Here is a 15,600-nt window from a genome sequence, read left to right on the forward strand (position 1 = left end):
CACTCCCGGGCTGGCCTCAGCCCGCCGCTGCCCCTCGTAACGCTGCGATCCGCCGCCGGCACTTCCGCCAAGGTAGGTGGGGAGGGAAGGAAGACCCCGTGAGGTACTGCGCTGTGTGAGAGGGCAGCGCGGCCTCAGGGCCCGCCTCTGGAGGGAGATGCCTTGGTGAGGAGCGGATCGTAGCTTTGATTAAAGCACAAGTTGTCCTGGCCTGGGCGTGTTTTCCAGCTTTTGGGGGTGGTTTCAAGATTAGGGGTTCAGCTGGCCTGCACCGCCCCAGTGGGGGGTTGCCTGGGGGCTGCAGAGTTTGAGCACTTCAGGTGAGTCATGAAGAATGAAAAAAGGGGCTTTCAGTAATTCACGCAGACACAGGGAAGCCCGGGTGTTTCTGGTGGCGGTGGCTGAAAGGGTTTTCTAAAAGTGCCGTGGTTTTCAGCACCTGAAATGGCAGCGGGTGGCATGCTGGCGGCATGCCTGCAGAGGGGTCCCCCGCTTGACTCTGCGCCTTTTCGTTAGCTAAGAGAGAAAATACGAACGTGCACCCGGTTAATTATGTGTTTCACCGTGCTTTCAACATTCGGTTCATTTTTTGGAGATAGGAAGAAAGAATTTGTACCATTCATTGTTTCCGTTTTAAATTTGAATTGGCTCCGGGAGAAAAGCAGATGAAGGCCTTACACATAAGTGTTTTTTACACTGCAGTAGATTATTAAATCATGTTTATGTTGGGTTTCCGTAGGAGATAGGGACCTGCTTTACACTTGCTTGTGCCAAGATTGTGAATGTGAGCTTTCCATACCAAGCCTTATTTACAGTTTAATTTCTACAGCTTAATTTTCAGGTTAATTTTTGTAGCCTCATTACAAAGCATAACGTGATGTTTCAGATTTGTTTTCATGCCTTAGTTCGTCCAGAAGCTGAATCTTTGTCTAAACGATGGGAATAAAATTGGTTCTCTAGCAGAAATATTGTAGCAGAATTATATGGAAAATAGGAAGTTTTCTTTGCTAAGTTGTACGTTATTCACGTTATTTGTACTGGGTAGTCCAAATAATACCTGTTGAAGTGGTACTTTTTTTAACATCTTGCCTCAATACCATTCAGAAATTACCGGGTATGTGAGCCTGAGAGCATGAGTGAATTGAAATGTACTTGGATGATGAAAACAAGCTAATTTTTCAGTCCTTATGATCCACCTTGCAAGCATGGCTATAAGACCCAGAGTTCCTCTGAGGCTTATTTATCTCTGTAGGTTGTCAGCTTCTGCTTTCATGGCAGCTATCTGAAGAAAATCTTCATGTTTGGCTCCTTAAATAGACAATGATCATCTTTGTCTGGATGAAAAATTCACTATAAGCTATTAAATCTTAAAATGCTATTCAAACCACACTTGGCTTTTAAGAAAATCATACTGTTGAATAAATGAGTATTCTTGACTAAGCATATGATGTTGATTGAATTGTTAGGACAGCTTTTGGCAGAAGGTATTATGAGACTGTTTTGTTCAGTTTATTCGACTAGTTCCATTCAATAACTCAGTATTTAAATTTCACAGACTAGGAGTTAAAACAGCATTCTTCCCTCCTCTCCTCCCGCCCCCTCTTTCCTATAATAAAACTGAGTAAGAAAATGAGTTTTGACACATGGTGAAGTAGCAGCCATGTAGTACAGCCATGTGTGGAATCTAATTACTTCCAGTGGCTGAAAGTAATTAGATTATCTAACTATGAATCCATTCTTTTGCTTAATGAACTTGCTTCAAAAATATATATTTGAACATTTTTTCCTCATTTACTCTCTAGTATTAAAACTGCTTGGTTTAAGCAATAAAAGATTTCTTTTTCTACTGGGCATTTTTCTTTCTTAGACAAGTTTCAGTTTCTATTCAAATACTGCTTTGGCTCATGAGCCAAAAAAAAAAAAAAAATCTAACATTATCTGTTATGTTTGAAAATTTTAAAAATACGAGAATCAGAATAAGTTGAGCTACACAATTCCCTAAATGTTTATGGATCAGCATGATTTGCTGTCAAAATGAAATACAAAGTAACACAACTTATGATTAAAAAGAGAAAAACAGCAGCAACATAGTGGTTTTTTGGGTTTTGGGGGAGTGGTGTGGTTGGTATGGTTGAACTCACTGATTAAAGTAAGTTCATCCTACCATGAGTGTTGTAAGAGGGGCCTGTCTTGTATCCTAATTTACAACCTTGCCAAGTCCAAGGATTAATCAAAAGTATTTTTCTTCTAATTTGTGTGCCTTGAAACCGATCTACAGTGGGATGAAGTGGTGCCAGGCACTCAGCAGCTGTACCTATCCTGTGTCCAGTGGCCTTTAGTCTGGCTGTCATATTGTCATGACTGCTGCTGAATTCAGCTGAAAAGAAAGGACTCTTCTAATCTTTCCTGACAACCACTCACTAATTAGAGAAAAATCTTGAAGTCTTTGTGGAAACATTTTCTTTCTTGAGTTAGTGTTTCTTCTATGGCAAGTATGAGGAGGTATCCAAGGGCTGTCTTATCACTAGCAGTGTATATGCCCTTCTTTGCCTGCATTGCACTATCAAATTGCTTTGGGGTATATTTTAGTATGAAGTTCTGCACTTTAAATTTACCCAGATAAAAAGCTGTCAATAAATTTTACTATGACAAACATTTTCAGTGAAGTTAGGCTATTTACACCAGCACTGGCATGTCTGTGTAGCTATTGTCTACACCATGGCAACAATATTGCTCGTTGCTGTCAACAGTAGCAGTTCTCCGGTTCTTCCTTTTTTCAGCTGATCTATGGAGGGTGATATATGGCAACTTAAATGTTGGACCTCTTCTATCAGTAGGTTGTTAGTAAGGCATCATCAGCCTGGTATCATGTAGGCTTCCAGTGCCATCAGCTGCTTAGCCCTGGAACAAAAAGCTACGTTACAAGAATTAACTGTATAAAGCTGAGCAGTGGGTATAAGCAAAGATCTCTTTGGCACCTCAGTCTCATCTCTCAAGCGACTGTGTGGGTGTGCCTTGGCACACATTTGGATCAAATGGAAGACTGGGACTATAATAACTATTTTTAATTATGAAACTTGCGTTGTGTAAGAACTTGCACCAAGCTCAGTGCATCCCTTTGGTATGAATTGATATGAGTAGCTGGGAAAAGGGAGCTTGCATGGGCTTTGCCACAGGCATCTGCTATACTGATGTGAAAGAGCAAAAGTGTGTTACTGTCTTTCCTAAAGCATTCTGAACAGCACCGTATGCAAGCCACTTCGTTCATTATTTCAAATTGGTTCAACTGACTAGAATATGATATTGTGCTTAATGCTAATAAATACTTTTAATTGTTTTCTTTTTAGGATGCAGGTATATCCCCTGAAAAAGCAGCCACAGATCCCAGTGGTGAAAACAAGAAACTCAACAAATCCCAGCAACTGAAACAAGTTTTTAAAGAATATGGTGCTGTAGGGGTTTCATTCCATGTTGGAATTTCATTAGTATCTCTAGGAATCTTCTACCTGGCTGTGTCAAGGTGAGGTTTGTACAGTTGTCTGTGGCGTCTAGGTAATGGTTTAGCCAAGAAAAATATCTTAGCTTTGTGCTTAATTCTGGAAGGAGACATTTACTCTATGCCTGTTTGATCTACACACAGTAATTTTCTGAATTTTGAGTATAGATGGATCCATAAATGGATCTAATCTCCCATCAGGCATGAGACAAGATAGATGTACATCGTCTTTTTGCATAAGTTCACGGTCCATGGTGGGCAGGTGAAAACAGCAGAGTAGAGACTGCACTAGAGTAACTAGCCAGATGAGAGAATTTATTTTTGTTCTGCGGAGATATCTTTTGTTCTCAAACAGTAATATGGTCTCTACAGATAGAGCTATACAAAAGTGCTGGAGCTTAGAGATAAATGTATTTTTCTGGGTATCGGGCTCAGTTTCTGCAGTTGAAACTGCAGAAGGCAACGGCCACTAAAACAGGATTAGATTAAAAAACAAAATACTAGATAATCATATAGGAGTCAGGTGGGAAATTGTGTATGTGGCTTCTGGTGAGAATGCATCAGTTATAGGTATGTCTGTTGAGTATGAGGTATTTCAACTGAGGAAATAGGGAAACGCATTGTTTCTCAAAACATTCCCTGCCACTTAACTCTTGACTTCAATGGGAATATGTGAATATCTGATTTCTCTCGTTTACTACATCATGGCACAGAGTGACAATGAAAATTTTTTCCTTCAGGTATGATTTAACTCCCAGTTACAAGATACTATATTGGCAAGTGAAGGGGGAGAAGTTACAGTAACAACTTCTTTTGGAAAATTACTCCAAACATAGGAATCTTGATGAAAGCTGCTATGTCTATAGAGAATTAAAATATTAATGGATTTGGTGGATAATGCTAGATTTTAGATAAGATACTTGTCATTTTAACAGCTTTGTACTCCTCTATTGGAACACTAAGCCTAACAAAAGGTACCTTATTCGGTTTGGGTTGATCTATATTTGTGTGATAAATTTCATCAAGACACAGAACAGACTTTATTGTAAATTTGGGCAAGATGAATTTCCAACTTTTTTTAAAATTCAGAAGTAGATTATTTTATCAGAAGGTTGAGCGTGCGGCTGAGTATTCTCCATGCACATGCTGCAGCTATACAGTTGTAAAAATAAGAACATACTTGACTTCACAGGGAACTTGTCAATTTAAGAAAAAAAATGTGCATTTGAAAATATTGCATGTGTTGTTGCTAGAGAAGTAACTTGAGCTGTTACTGCTGAAATAATTGGTTTTATTATTTAACAACATCTAGGTTAAACATAAATTCCAGAGTTGGAAGTATGCCGTGTTAAATTCCCTGAAAAAGTAGCACTTTTAATTTATATTCTTTAGCATGCAACCTTAAAATAAACTAAAAAATCTTGTTTTCTTTTTCCCCAGTGGTGTGGATATGACTGCAGTTCTCTTCAAACTTGGTTTCAGTGAATCATCGTTGCAATCTAAAATGGCTGCTGGTACAAGCACATTTGTATTGGCATATGCTATTCATAAATTGTTTGCTCCAGTAAGAATCAGCATTACTATAGTTTCTGTGCCATTTATTGTCCGATACTGCCGGAAGATTGGTTTTTTCAAACCTCCTGCCCCAAATCCATGATTATTTCTTACTGGTTTTTACTCTGTTCTTTAAATGCTCTCTATCCATGTAGCTTTTCAGATTGCTAAATTTCTTTAGAAGACTTATTTGGATTTATGTTAATGCTGACCTCCTCTTGCATTTCTTACTTGTTCTTTCAGGTAAATGTTACACTGTGAAAAGTGCTGTCCTTATTTTCTTTCCCTTTTGCCACCTCTTCTTTAGAAAAACCTGTTAAAGTGGTATCTGGTTTCCACTACAAGTGGCAATATAAATGCTTGACAATGAGCAGTCTCTTTAGAACATACAGTTCTGGGTCTTTATAATCTAGCTTTTTGGGCCTTTATTTTTTTCTTGTCAAAAAAGAGTGGCAGCATTAGTTTATTACTGTGTAGTTGGGAAACAGAGTAAGAGTCTCTTCCTAATAGTCTGTGGAATAAACAATATCTTGCTGTATGAATAGTACTTTTGGTAAGTGTACATATTGGAATCTAAGGTGGTAGATGGGTGTTTCTTTTGTTAGAAAAGGCATATATTATGACCCCAATCTTGCAATACAACACACATGCTGAACTAACTTAAGCGGGAGTGCCCGTATGCTTAATTATTGCACAGTGATAATTGTTTTAGCTAGAATAGGTGATGCACTGTTCTGAACTACAGGTCCTTTGTGGTGCTTCCATGTTTCAAGATTTTATTGTTTGAAAATGTGCTTTATTTGTAGGCTAGGAACGGGCCTTACTAAAGTCCTTTTTTTTTTAAATTTTTTTTTTAATGCCTATAGACTCAGAAGGAATCCTGAGTCTGCTGAAACCAGTGTAAAAAGAATTACCTCCTATGTGAATATGTTCCAAAGATCATCAAGTCAGAGACAAGGTATCTGTGGGTTTTTAATTATTGAGATCTGGCTTTGTGCTGGAGACACATCTTTATTTGAAAACTAACCCTAGCAGCTTTCTGCTCCTGTGGATGAAACTCAGATCTGCACCTGAAGTCCAGACATTACAATTCATAGCTTCTCAAGAGCAATTCCTGTGCTTTTGTCTGACAGACTGTTGAATGTACCAATTAGAGGTGCTTTTCGTTTCCTTATTTGGACACTTCCTATTAGAATGTGGTTGCACATACCACCTTCCAGTTAACGTAAAGACTAGGTCCCAAAACTAGCTAGTCAACGTAACGCTCTGTGGTAAACCTGGGTTTCAGATTTAGGACTGTGCTTCTGTGAGATAGCTCGAGCCAGATCTATCAGTCTTTTGGACCTATTCCTCCTTTCAGGTCTGCTTTTTTTACATTGTCTTTCTCTGTCTTTGTGCTTACACTTACCCCAAGGTGGCTCTGACACAGATCTGTTCATATAGGAATCTGATTAAAGTAAAATAGCAGGAAATTATCCTGGTGATCAGAGTAATTTTTTTTTTTTTTTTTTTTTGCTGAAGTATAGTGAATTGAGAGGAAGGTTAGGATGAGTCTTGGCTGAGGGAGGGAAGGAGGAGCAAGTAATTTCTTTTTGTTATGAGCAACCTATTAACTCCATTCAGCCATAACATTAGATTGCACCCTAAGTCCTTTCCTACTCAGAAAGTCCAACCCATAGGGTGGTCAGATGCTCTGAGGATCCTCAGGCTCACAAGTGAGCAAGCAGAGTTTGTGCTCTAGGAAGATGAATTACAGCCACATATATCTTTGTACCTCTGTATTATTGCTATCCCTTGGTTCATCAGAGGTTTTCTCTAAGACAGGGAAAACTGGAAGAGATGTAGTTTACTTCCTCTGCCCTGTGGAAGCAAGCTGATACTAGATACTGCCACCTCAAAACAAAGAACCCCTTGACAAGGGCTTGGTCTCAGTGGGGGCTGTGCTGTTAGCCCAAACTGGGGTTTAGTGTCTTAAGACAGGAACAGTTGCAGCAGTGAGCAGGTACACATGCTAGAGGCTTGTTGTAATACAAACATAGCCATACATGGCATATATGTAAAGATGCATTAAGCAGTTAAACACTGCTCAAAATACCAGCCTTAGGAACAGGACATACTCAGAATCAGCCTTGTGGTGTCGGATGCTTCCATGGGAGCTGTAAGGTGTGTCACTGACAGAGCTTATGTCATGCACAGCTGCTTGGCTTGCTTGTTAAATGTGGAGCCAATGCTCTGCTGCTTCATGTACCCATGTGTGCAGGAGAAAGGGCTGTCAAGTTCATTTTGACTAGCTGCTTATTCAAAAAAAACAAAAGGACTGGATTTTTCCTGTTTTGTGCCTGCTTTGCAGTGTGGCTGCTGAAGGTGGCAGCTTGTCCAGGATACTAGCTTCAGCTTGCTGCTATCTGAGCCAGCTCTACTTAGAGCATAAGTTTCAAATCAGTTTGTCCCTCAAGGAAGCTCTACCTTTACCCTTGACTAATCTGTGTGATTATTATACCTGTTATGGGGATGGAAACTTATTGTTGAGTATTTGATAGTGCAGTTTTTACATATCTATACAGCAGTTGAAGGGTTACCATGGTATGACAACATGCAACCAACACTACTATAGCTTTCTATGACCTACTACATTCTAAAACAGCTAAAGCCTTTTAAATTTCAAGTGGGTAGTCAGTCTTCCTTAAAAGAGTAAGTTTTACTTGGGCTTATTTTCTTTCCTGTTCACAAAAGTCTTTGTGTTGTTTTTTGTCTTACATGCCCTCTCTCTTTGTATCAGTTTAGGGCAGTGTTCTGTTACCAAGGATAACAAAGGAATTCCAGAATAATCACAAGGCATCCTTGTTTTTTTCATTTAATCATGTCATTTGTGATAAGTATGTTTTGTCCTAAGTTGATAGAAAAGGAATATTCAATCTTTTTCAAAAAAACCTTTCTGTAAAGCAGGAATCACTTAAAGCAAATACACTTAAGTTATTAAAAGTCACCAGCACTAATGAGAGATTTTCTTGCAGTAAAGAAACAGCTTCATTTAAATTATGACCAGAATTTAGATTACTTATTAAGAAAAATATGGTTGTATAAACTACTGGCAATTTGTTTAGATGAAGTTTTTTGCAAAGTGTATTTTAAATTAATTTGAGAATATATTTTGAATTCTAGAATCCTTGCTTGTAAAAGGATCATTTTTTAAAATGGTTTGTAAAATAGTGAAGATGACCTTAAAGTCTTATAATGCAATTACAATAAATGTCTTCCTCTTGGTTTGCTTGAAGTGTCTTACTGGAAAATAGTTGGTTTGTATGTTTTCTTGGCAAGCGATGAGTGGCCTGACCCTTGCTACATTTTAGGGAATAATGTCTTACAACATCAGATGTTAATATTTGTTCCTGTTACATATCCTGTTTAATAGCAATACTTTCTATACCTTTCTCCCCAAAGTGCTTTCAGACCCTGTTGTCTTTGGATAACAGCATTAAAAAAAAAAGGAAGAAGCAGGCCTAGGTTTCAATAGTTGTGGAAAACCCACAAAGTAAGTAGCAACACATACTTACCTTTTAATCCTGTGTTGTGACTGTAGAATAGTAAGTGACCACATCTACTTTGTACTAGCACTTTGAGCAAGAACTTTATATCAGCTTCAATTTTGACACAGGTGGGCAGTAAACTTATTCTGTGATCATAGATGAGGAGTCAAGCTGTACTGATGGTAAAGACAAGTGGTTGAGAGACAGCCCGTGGAAGTGAAAAATGCTGTAAGAAACCTTACTATGCTGGTGGCAGTATATAACAAGTCTTTATTTTAAAAGTTGAGTGCTCACATTTAAGACAAAATAGAGACAAAAATAATGCACACATCATTTTTAGGACACTCGGAGAAATGCATTCACCTCACTCAGTTTCAGATTACACCACAGTTATGATACCCTTAGCAGCCCAATAAGTTAGGAGGCAGGTATCTCTGGGATATTGCACTGTTCAATAAGCTAGAACAACAATTCCTCTTGTTGGAACAATGAACCATTGCCAGGACAGACCACATCATAAGAGCCTTGAACAGCTTAATACTTTCATCAGCAAACCTGGCCCATAGGTAACTGGATTTCAAGTATATTAAGTATTCCACAGCTCCAGCTAAAAGTCAAATAATTTTACATTGCAATTAGAGTTTAAGATGGCCAACCCAAAGATTTGCATTCCAATTGCCATTGGATTCCAAGACCTGCTTTTCCTATTGTAAGCATTACAGTAGTCACAGTACAAGACTCCTCTTGTTGATCCCATGAGGTTACCCCTGCTAACACTATGTTCTGGATGGGGCAGCAACATCACTCTTTCTGCTGTTGGGCATCTTTGTAGAGTTTGCTGTAATCCAGGGATGAAGAAGTACATCCTTCAGGGGCAGTCGATGGAATGGGTTATGTTTCAGAAGCTTTGAAATTAAATCCCTCGCACCTTCTGTTACCAATGGAGGAAACTTGAATTCCACCTAAGGCAAAGAAAGGACACTAAAGATGATGCAAAAGTTCTTTGGCAATAACCAAACTACAGAGACAAAGGGCTCTACCCTCCAAGGCACATCTAGAAAGGAAAGCTGTGTCAGCTTTGTGGGCTATGCACCTTATGCCTATTGGGATGAGATTAAGTAATTTTATCATGATCCTGATGAAAACAAGGTTATCGCTACTTGTAGAGGTTAAGCTAGTGTATTTTTCAGTGTACTTCAAACAAGATTAGTTTGCTGGAACCTTTCCAGGGTGTGCAACAGGAAAAGTTAAGCTTATGTATTTTTAGTAACACCTTGAATGTTAAATATTCATTTTATAAAATTAGAAAAGGAAAGATGTGGAGAAGATTAGTTGCTTTATGAAAGAGGTAGAAGTTCAGAAGCAGGTAGAAACAGGGTAGAGCCTAAAAAGTAAGGCAAGGTATCTTAAAGTCTCTTATAGTCATTCTACTAAATGACTGAAGACAGCTTTAGGGATCTAGTTTTATGCATATCATTATGTCTTGCTACAGTTCTAGTTATAATACATGCCCTTCAAGATGACCATTTGTTAAGCTTCAATAAGACAATAGAACTGAAAGGCAGCACAATTCAGCTAGTCCAAATAAGTGTTGGCACATACCCTGGAAATAGCTCTGTAGGTTTCCTGGTATGTTTCTGCTTCAAAAGGTGGTTTCCCTACCAGGAATTCATAGCATAGAACTCCCAGGCTCCAAATATCCACCTTCTCATCATGTGTTCTTCCTTCAATCATTTCAGGAGGCAGGTAGTCAAGTGTCCCACAGAGAGTTGTTCTCCTGAAGAAAAGTTTAAGTTAATTATTTACTGATTATGGCAATTATAAGATCCATTTCAAGAGCTAGATAGAAGATAATTGTGGCAATCATCTGTACCTCAGTGCAGTCTACCCTGGATAGACTCAGCACCACCAGAATACCTGGTAAAGAAGTTCCAGCAGTAAGTTTTCTACTTTGGCTTTAAAGCATCTCAGTCACTGCATTCAGTCTTACCCTTCCTTTTTTCATCCCACTTGCTAGATCAAATATAGCCTTCCTTTGTCAGGTGCAATTCAAACTAATTAAGGAAACATCTTAAGTATATTGCTAGTGTGATGTTTGAATACAAGTGCTGCTCTGTCATCTCAGGGACCACTGTAACCCTACAACAGTACACCAACCTTCTTCACTTGTTTCAGGTTCAGCAAGTTTTGAACTATACAAGTTGAAAAAACAGGATCATAAGACTCCTTCTCTGCTACACCAGTTGACTGTTAAGACCTTTGCTCCAGTGGCCCAGTTCTTAAAAGGACTTTTTCCCAGTATTTTAGGAAGTTCACATTTACCTCCATTCCACAACTGTAAGTGTGACAAGAAAGCTAACACTTTCACTACGGGAGTATTTCCCTGCATAAGATACATATTGCGTTCTCACCTAGACGATGGAGCATGCACAGACCATCCAAAGTCAGCAATTTTTAATTCTCCATTTGAGCCAAGCAGCAAGTTTTCTGGCTTGATGTCTCTGTGAATCACACTCTTTGAATGACAGTATGATAGGGCATCTGCTAGTTCTGTGATGTACTGTATTCAGAAAGAGAACAAATCTTTAAAGTATAAAGACATCATCACTCTAGCTTATCTGGCTACAGTATAGCCTTTTCTAGGCATAATTAGTAGTTTAAGTTAGAGCAATTATCCCTTGAACCCTTGAAGTCTGGCAATACAGGCTCTGCCTGAAGTGACCAAGCACTTGCAATATTAAGCAATGCAGAACATTGTTATATTAGTGCTGTGCAAGTCTTCCCAACTTATTCCTTGTTACAAGTGCACAAGCAAACTAGCATCTGAGGAATCTCAGTTTCACACAACAGAATGCAGAACTTTATCTGAAGATCTAGCTTTATGCTGCAGATATTCCAGATATGAAGACCGAGTAATGTATAAGAAGCTAGAACAACCTACAGTAGCAGTTCTTTGCTCATCAAACTTGGTAAGCTTCTGAAGTTCTTTGTAGACTTCTCCACGAGGTGCATACTCCAGAATAAGGTAGACTCTTGTAACATCATGGAAGTAGCCATATAATCTGAGAATGTTGGGGTGCCTGCAAAAAGGTTTAAATATTCTTCTGAACAAGGTATTTGTCCATATAACTTTAATTTCCCTTTCCTGCCTCCCCCCCTTTCAAGGCAAGCCTAGGAACTTCAACATCTTGTAAGCATTCCTTCAGCTCACAACATATCCATTAAGAGAGCTTCATAGCAGATAGATGGTATTTATCAAAGCAGCAGTTTAGACTCCCTACTAGCAAGCAGCTAGCCAAGAGTTTCACTAATTCATATCTTCTTGAACATACCTTTCTACAGCAACTGGAAGAGTAGATTACCATTGAAGGTGCCAATTCCTATGGGTTTTGGAATTTAAGCTGAAACACTTCAAACACTTTCTGTGAAACAACTAATTTCTTCAACAAGTTGGGCTTATTTTCCAGGAAATACCAGAAACAAGCTCTGACTCTTGAGAAATTGCAGTTACCCACATAAATTCAAGCAACAGACAGGGGAGGGGGGGTTGTAGTAGAAAGATTTGTTACCAGAGGTAACTTCACTGCAAGCTAGACAAAGGTAAATCTTGGTGCAGAAAGGCAAGAATCCTAACTAGTAATTGCAAGGTGTCACATGTTTAAAAAGAAACTTCTCTTTTCTTCAACAGAGTATGTTATCATGAACAAGGTCACTTTGTTTATTTGAACTCAAACGAAGCAAAGAGGGTAACCGGTCACTAAACTTTACCTAAGATGAGACTGTATTTCAACTTCTCTTCGTAGTTGATGTTCTACACCGGCTTCCTCAAGTTGTGTTTTAAAGAGCACTTTCAGTGCAAGAATAAATTTACTCTGCTTTTCACGTGCCAGGTACACATTTCCAAATTTTCCTTTCCCCAGAGGACGACCAATTTCAAAATCATCAAGAGACCATTGCCTTCTGCAAGAGGAAAGATAGTTATAAAAGCTAGATACTTGTGTGGGATTTGACTCCTAGTTTTACAACCGATAATTCCTGTTCAATAGGCACTTAGTGATCTAAGCTAGATTTTAGTCTTTAAGAGAACACCACCAAGAGGATAAAGTACACATTGAGACTTTTCAAAAGAAAGTTCTGAAAGTCTCTTCCTTCCTAAAACTTACACACAGAGATACTAACATCAACCACACTACTACAAAGTCAAAACTGTGTATACCAAGCCAGGCTCATTTCAATACACTTAATACAGATGTACCTACTAGTGCCTGTCAGAACAGCACTGTTTAAGGTAGCCATACTACAAATCTAACTTCATCCTTAGACTCCAGCCTCTCACACATATGAAGGCGGCTTTGTTTTCAAGTGTACATCTTGTGATTGGAGCAATGGCTATCAGTGTTCTCTCATGGGAAGACCTATTACTCATTTAGCCAGAAGTTTTCTTTAGATTACAGGAAGTCCTTGTTCCTGAGAATTATCAGGTCAAAGTAAACTTTCCTAGAGTTTCATATGTTGTCCCTGTGAAGTGTAGGACCACTGGTCTCCACAACCAAGAGGCTCAAGTAGCCTTCATTTTAGCTGAAACATGAAGTCCTAGAAGTTAAAAACAAGCGTAATCCAACAGGACTCAGTTAGCTACAACAATTTACACATGAAACTTACTTTTTAGTCTCTTCACTTTTCTTTTTAGCAGTCTCTTCGTTTTTCTGTTTAGAGGTGCTTTCTGCTTCAGAATTTTTTGCTACGTATAGAGAAGTAGATCAACTTTATGAACCAGACCCATGAACACAATACAAAAATTCACATCGGAGCAAATCTAACTTCTGTGCAGTATCTGCAACAGTTCTTAGAACACATTCAATGACATTTTAAACAACCTAGTGTAGCTTACTATTGGCAAAGCAGCATAGCAGTTATCAGTGCTATCAAAATGTAATTTTAAAAGCTTTCTTAAAATAAAAAAATTAAGCTTCCCCCGAAAAAACACAGTATTCTTGTGTATAAGAGATTGACATGAATACTGGAGAAACTGTGATGTACAAGTGCCAATTACATTCATTCACAGCTGACTAGTGAGCATCTGGAAATTTTTCAACACCCATATTGGCTCTAAATGAGTAATCCTGGCAACAAGGATAGTGCAGTAACATCTAAGCTGCAGTGTGTGCTGCTGTTCTGTTTCTGGGCACAACTAAGTACTTCTCCACAGGACTGTCTCACATCATCAACATCAGCTTTAGGTTTTCTGCACTGCACTCTGCTTCACAGAATAGGAGCATCCCAAGTGTCACAACTGTGTAAATACATGTACATCATCTTCAGAATTACCAGGTATTGGAGCCTGTTGATGTTTTTCATTGCTCTTGCTTGGAACCTGAGGCCTAGCAGTTGGTTGGACCAGAAACTTTGGTCGGGGCTGCTGCGTTATCTGGTTATTAGACAGTTTTTGGTTTGACAGTACAGATTTTTGTGATTGTACAGGAACTCGCTGGGCAAAGTTTGAAGGACACAGAACACGTTGTGCTTGAACTCCACTGTTCAGTAACCGGCTCTGGGAAGAATGCTGAGACACAGGGACACGTTTCGGGCCATCCCCAATGGGATTAGTAGTCTTCAAAAAGAAAAATTGTATATTAATTGTAGAATAGTATACTATAACCTTTACGGCCGCATTCAGTAGAGCAGAAAAAAACACGAAGTACATTAAGAGGAGATGTTATGGTATTCTGATCTTATGTTTTAAGAATGAAAACAATTCTTAAATTTCTACATTGTAGAAAACTGCTAACTACGTCTTGTCAACAGCATGCTTCTTTATAGCTAGCAGAAGAACTTTTCCACACACATCTATAGAATATCAGCCACAGGTGTTAAGACAGCAGACCCTTACTATGAAAACATACACTACTTTGCATCATTGCTCCCTTTAGTGCTCTTCATCTTGATATACCTTGCACTGCAACGGGAGTTCAGCAGAACAATGCAAGTTTATTTAGTAAGGTTCAGCTATCTGCTTTTAATCTTTTGCTTCCAGTAAGGGAAGATAGTTTAGGCTGATATTTAAGAAATTAGTTGTTTTATGATAGTCTGCCTACAATTAAGTTCAAATGCTAATGATTAGCTTCTCACCTTTTTTTTTTGCCCTCTAATGATACCTATGCAACAATTCTTTCTTCCCCTAGATATTATTTAGTCTTGTGGTTCAGTTCACTGAAAATAATGTACCAACAGCTTGATTAAATAGAAGTTTTGCTTATGCTATTCTGAAACCTTACCAAGACCTCTTTGTTTTTAAGTTAAAATAATGAGAAAGTGTCTGTGTTTCTATATACAAAAATATGTAATCAGGGTGATCTTGAGTACTCCTGCACAGGCATGAGAATAGTGACGTTAACACAATGCTTGCTTTTGGAAACCATATCTGGAATAAGTTGCCTACACATGTTTGCTCTCTCTTTAAGTGATCTTAGATTACACTTAAAATATTAGGAGGATTTTCCAATTCAAGTATGAAATACCAATATTAGCAATTAAAAGAAATAAGCCTTGGGCACTTGTTCTCTCCAAGAAAAAGCTGCTGAAAGATAAAGTTGGCAATTTTTTCCTGGGCACAGAAAACATTGTTTCCAGACAATTTCTCCCCTTTTTGTTACTTAGTACAGTTAACAGGAATTACCACAGACAGTTTGAAGCCTGTAGCTATTGTGTGATCAGGAGGAATACACCCACCAATCTCATAAGTCACTTACTTTCGTACCACGACTGGGGTATCCAGAATGGTTCTCTTTCGTATTCTTGTCCATAGTGCCTGAGGAGAAGAGCCGCATATAACTTAGCCTACGGAGGAGACGTAGAGAACAGGGGTCACTTTCACAGAAAACACTACGTCTTGGAGCTCTTCTTCAAGACGTGGGTCGCCCCCCCGCCTTCGAACGCCGGGAGGCCCCGAGGCAGGGCCGGGCCTTGCCGCAGCACACCGCCCTACACGCCTGCCCGGCGACCACCAGCCTGCGCCCACAGTCT

General features: G+C 38.9%; 2 protein-coding genes across 2 annotated transcripts; one reads left to right on the forward strand and one right to left on the reverse strand.

Moving 5' to 3' along the window:
- Nucleotides 1-3: 3 nt before the first annotated feature.
- Nucleotides 4-5,153, forward strand: FAM210B (family with sequence similarity 210, member B; the record flags this gene model as incomplete). Its single annotated transcript, XM_009578590.1, has 3 exons — nucleotides 4-72; nucleotides 3,348-3,520; nucleotides 4,937-5,153. Coding segments are annotated over 3 exons (459 nt in total), but the record flags the coding sequence as incomplete, so codon positions are not given.
- A 4,016-nt stretch (nucleotides 5,154-9,169) lies between these two features.
- On the reverse strand, nucleotides 9,170-15,380 carry AURKA (aurora kinase A). Its single transcript, XM_009578589.1, is given in 8 exon segments — nucleotides 9,170-9,539; nucleotides 10,180-10,354; nucleotides 10,989-11,137; nucleotides 11,519-11,657; nucleotides 12,346-12,587; nucleotides 13,236-13,318; nucleotides 13,906-14,188; nucleotides 15,327-15,380. Coding segments are annotated over 8 exon segments (1,311 nt in total). The 3' UTR covers nucleotides 9,170-9,353.
- Nucleotides 15,381-15,600: the final 220 nt, after the last annotated feature.

Source organism: Fulmarus glacialis, unplaced genomic scaffold (genome assembly GCF_000690835.1).
Source record: "Fulmarus glacialis isolate BGI_N327 unplaced genomic scaffold, ASM69083v1 scaffold48445, whole genome shotgun sequence".
Lineage (NCBI taxonomy): Eukaryota > Metazoa > Chordata > Aves > Procellariiformes > Procellariidae > Fulmarus > Fulmarus glacialis.